The 925-nt window shown below is 58.8% G+C and overlaps 1 protein-coding gene across 3 annotated transcripts in view; it reads left to right on the top strand.

Moving 5' to 3' along the window:
* Positions 1-435, top strand: part of TTYH1 (tweety family member 1) — a 30336-nt gene extending 29901 nt beyond the window's left edge. The window contains exons 13-14 of one of the 3 annotated variants that reach the window (XM_011932512.1): positions 83-166; positions 331-435. In XM_011932512.1, coding sequence (XP_011787902.1) covers positions 83-124 — 42 coding nt within the window. In that variant the 3' untranslated portion in view covers positions 125-166; positions 331-435. Of the gene's footprint in view, positions 1-82; positions 167-330 lie in introns of those variants that run through there. The other 2 variants (XM_011932510.1, XM_011932511.1) reach the window with 2 other exon arrangements.
* Positions 436-925: the final 490 nt, after the last annotated feature.

Genomic DNA, 925 nt, shown 5'->3' with positions numbered 1-925 from the left:
GGGCCTGAGGGAGGAGGGGCAGGGCTCCCACAGTACAAAACCAATTCCCACTCCATTCCCTCCTCTCCCCTGAATCTTCCAGCAGGAATCCAAGCGTTTTGTGCAGTGGCAGTCGTCTATCTGAGCCCCTCCTCCCTGCCGGACTGGACCCTGCCTCCCCTCTTCGGTGAGCTTCCAAGGGACACCCCCAGCTCCTACAGCCTGGCCTCTGCCCTCTCTTCCTGCCCTCCGAGCTGCTCCAGGCGTGGGCTGCGTGCTTCCTGCTGGGTGGGTGACACGGGGCAGGCCCTCCCACCTGCATCACTGCTCAGTCTCTCCCTCTCTCCGCAGTTCCTTCCCTGGCTGCCGGAGGAGACCCCACTAACCCAGCCTGCCTGGGCTCTGACCACTAACACTCTTGGCCACGGACAGCCCGCACAGGACCGCCTCCCTGTCCTCGGCCTTGGGAGTAGCTGAGGGGGCAGACTATGGAGTAGGGCTGGCAGGGGAGGGGGCAGACAGCCTCACACCCTTCATCCCTGGCTGCCGTTCCCATCCTTGGAGGGACTGAGCTGGGGGCGGGGGACATGAGTCCCCCTGCTGCCCCCGCCATGTCCCAGTGGGCTCTGACCCCCTGATCTCAACTCGTGGCACTAACTTGGAAAAGGGTTGATTGAAAATAAAAGGGAAGACTATTTTACAAGCAGCTGGGTCCTCCTTATTTCTCCTCTCCCTTGATTCAGGGCTGTGACACCCTCCCTGCTGTCCTCTCTCCCCTGGCCTCCCAGCCGCCAGGAATTTCTGCACCTGTCCAGGCTCAGCAGGGGGTCCAAAGACATTGTTCTTTAAAAAAAAAAAAATCAAAAAACAAAAGGAACCCTTTCTTCTGATTCTAAAAGTAATACATGTGTCCTGACACAGGAAGACACAGACATCTCTGGCACAG

Source organism: Colobus angolensis, unplaced genomic scaffold (genome assembly GCF_000951035.1).
Source record: "Colobus angolensis palliatus isolate OR3802 unplaced genomic scaffold, Cang.pa_1.0 Scaffold96, whole genome shotgun sequence".
In the NCBI taxonomy this organism is placed as follows: domain Eukaryota; kingdom Metazoa; phylum Chordata; class Mammalia; order Primates; family Cercopithecidae; genus Colobus; species Colobus angolensis.
Note: the sequence above shows the minus strand (reverse complement) of the source record. Positions and strands in the feature narration are given on the sequence as shown.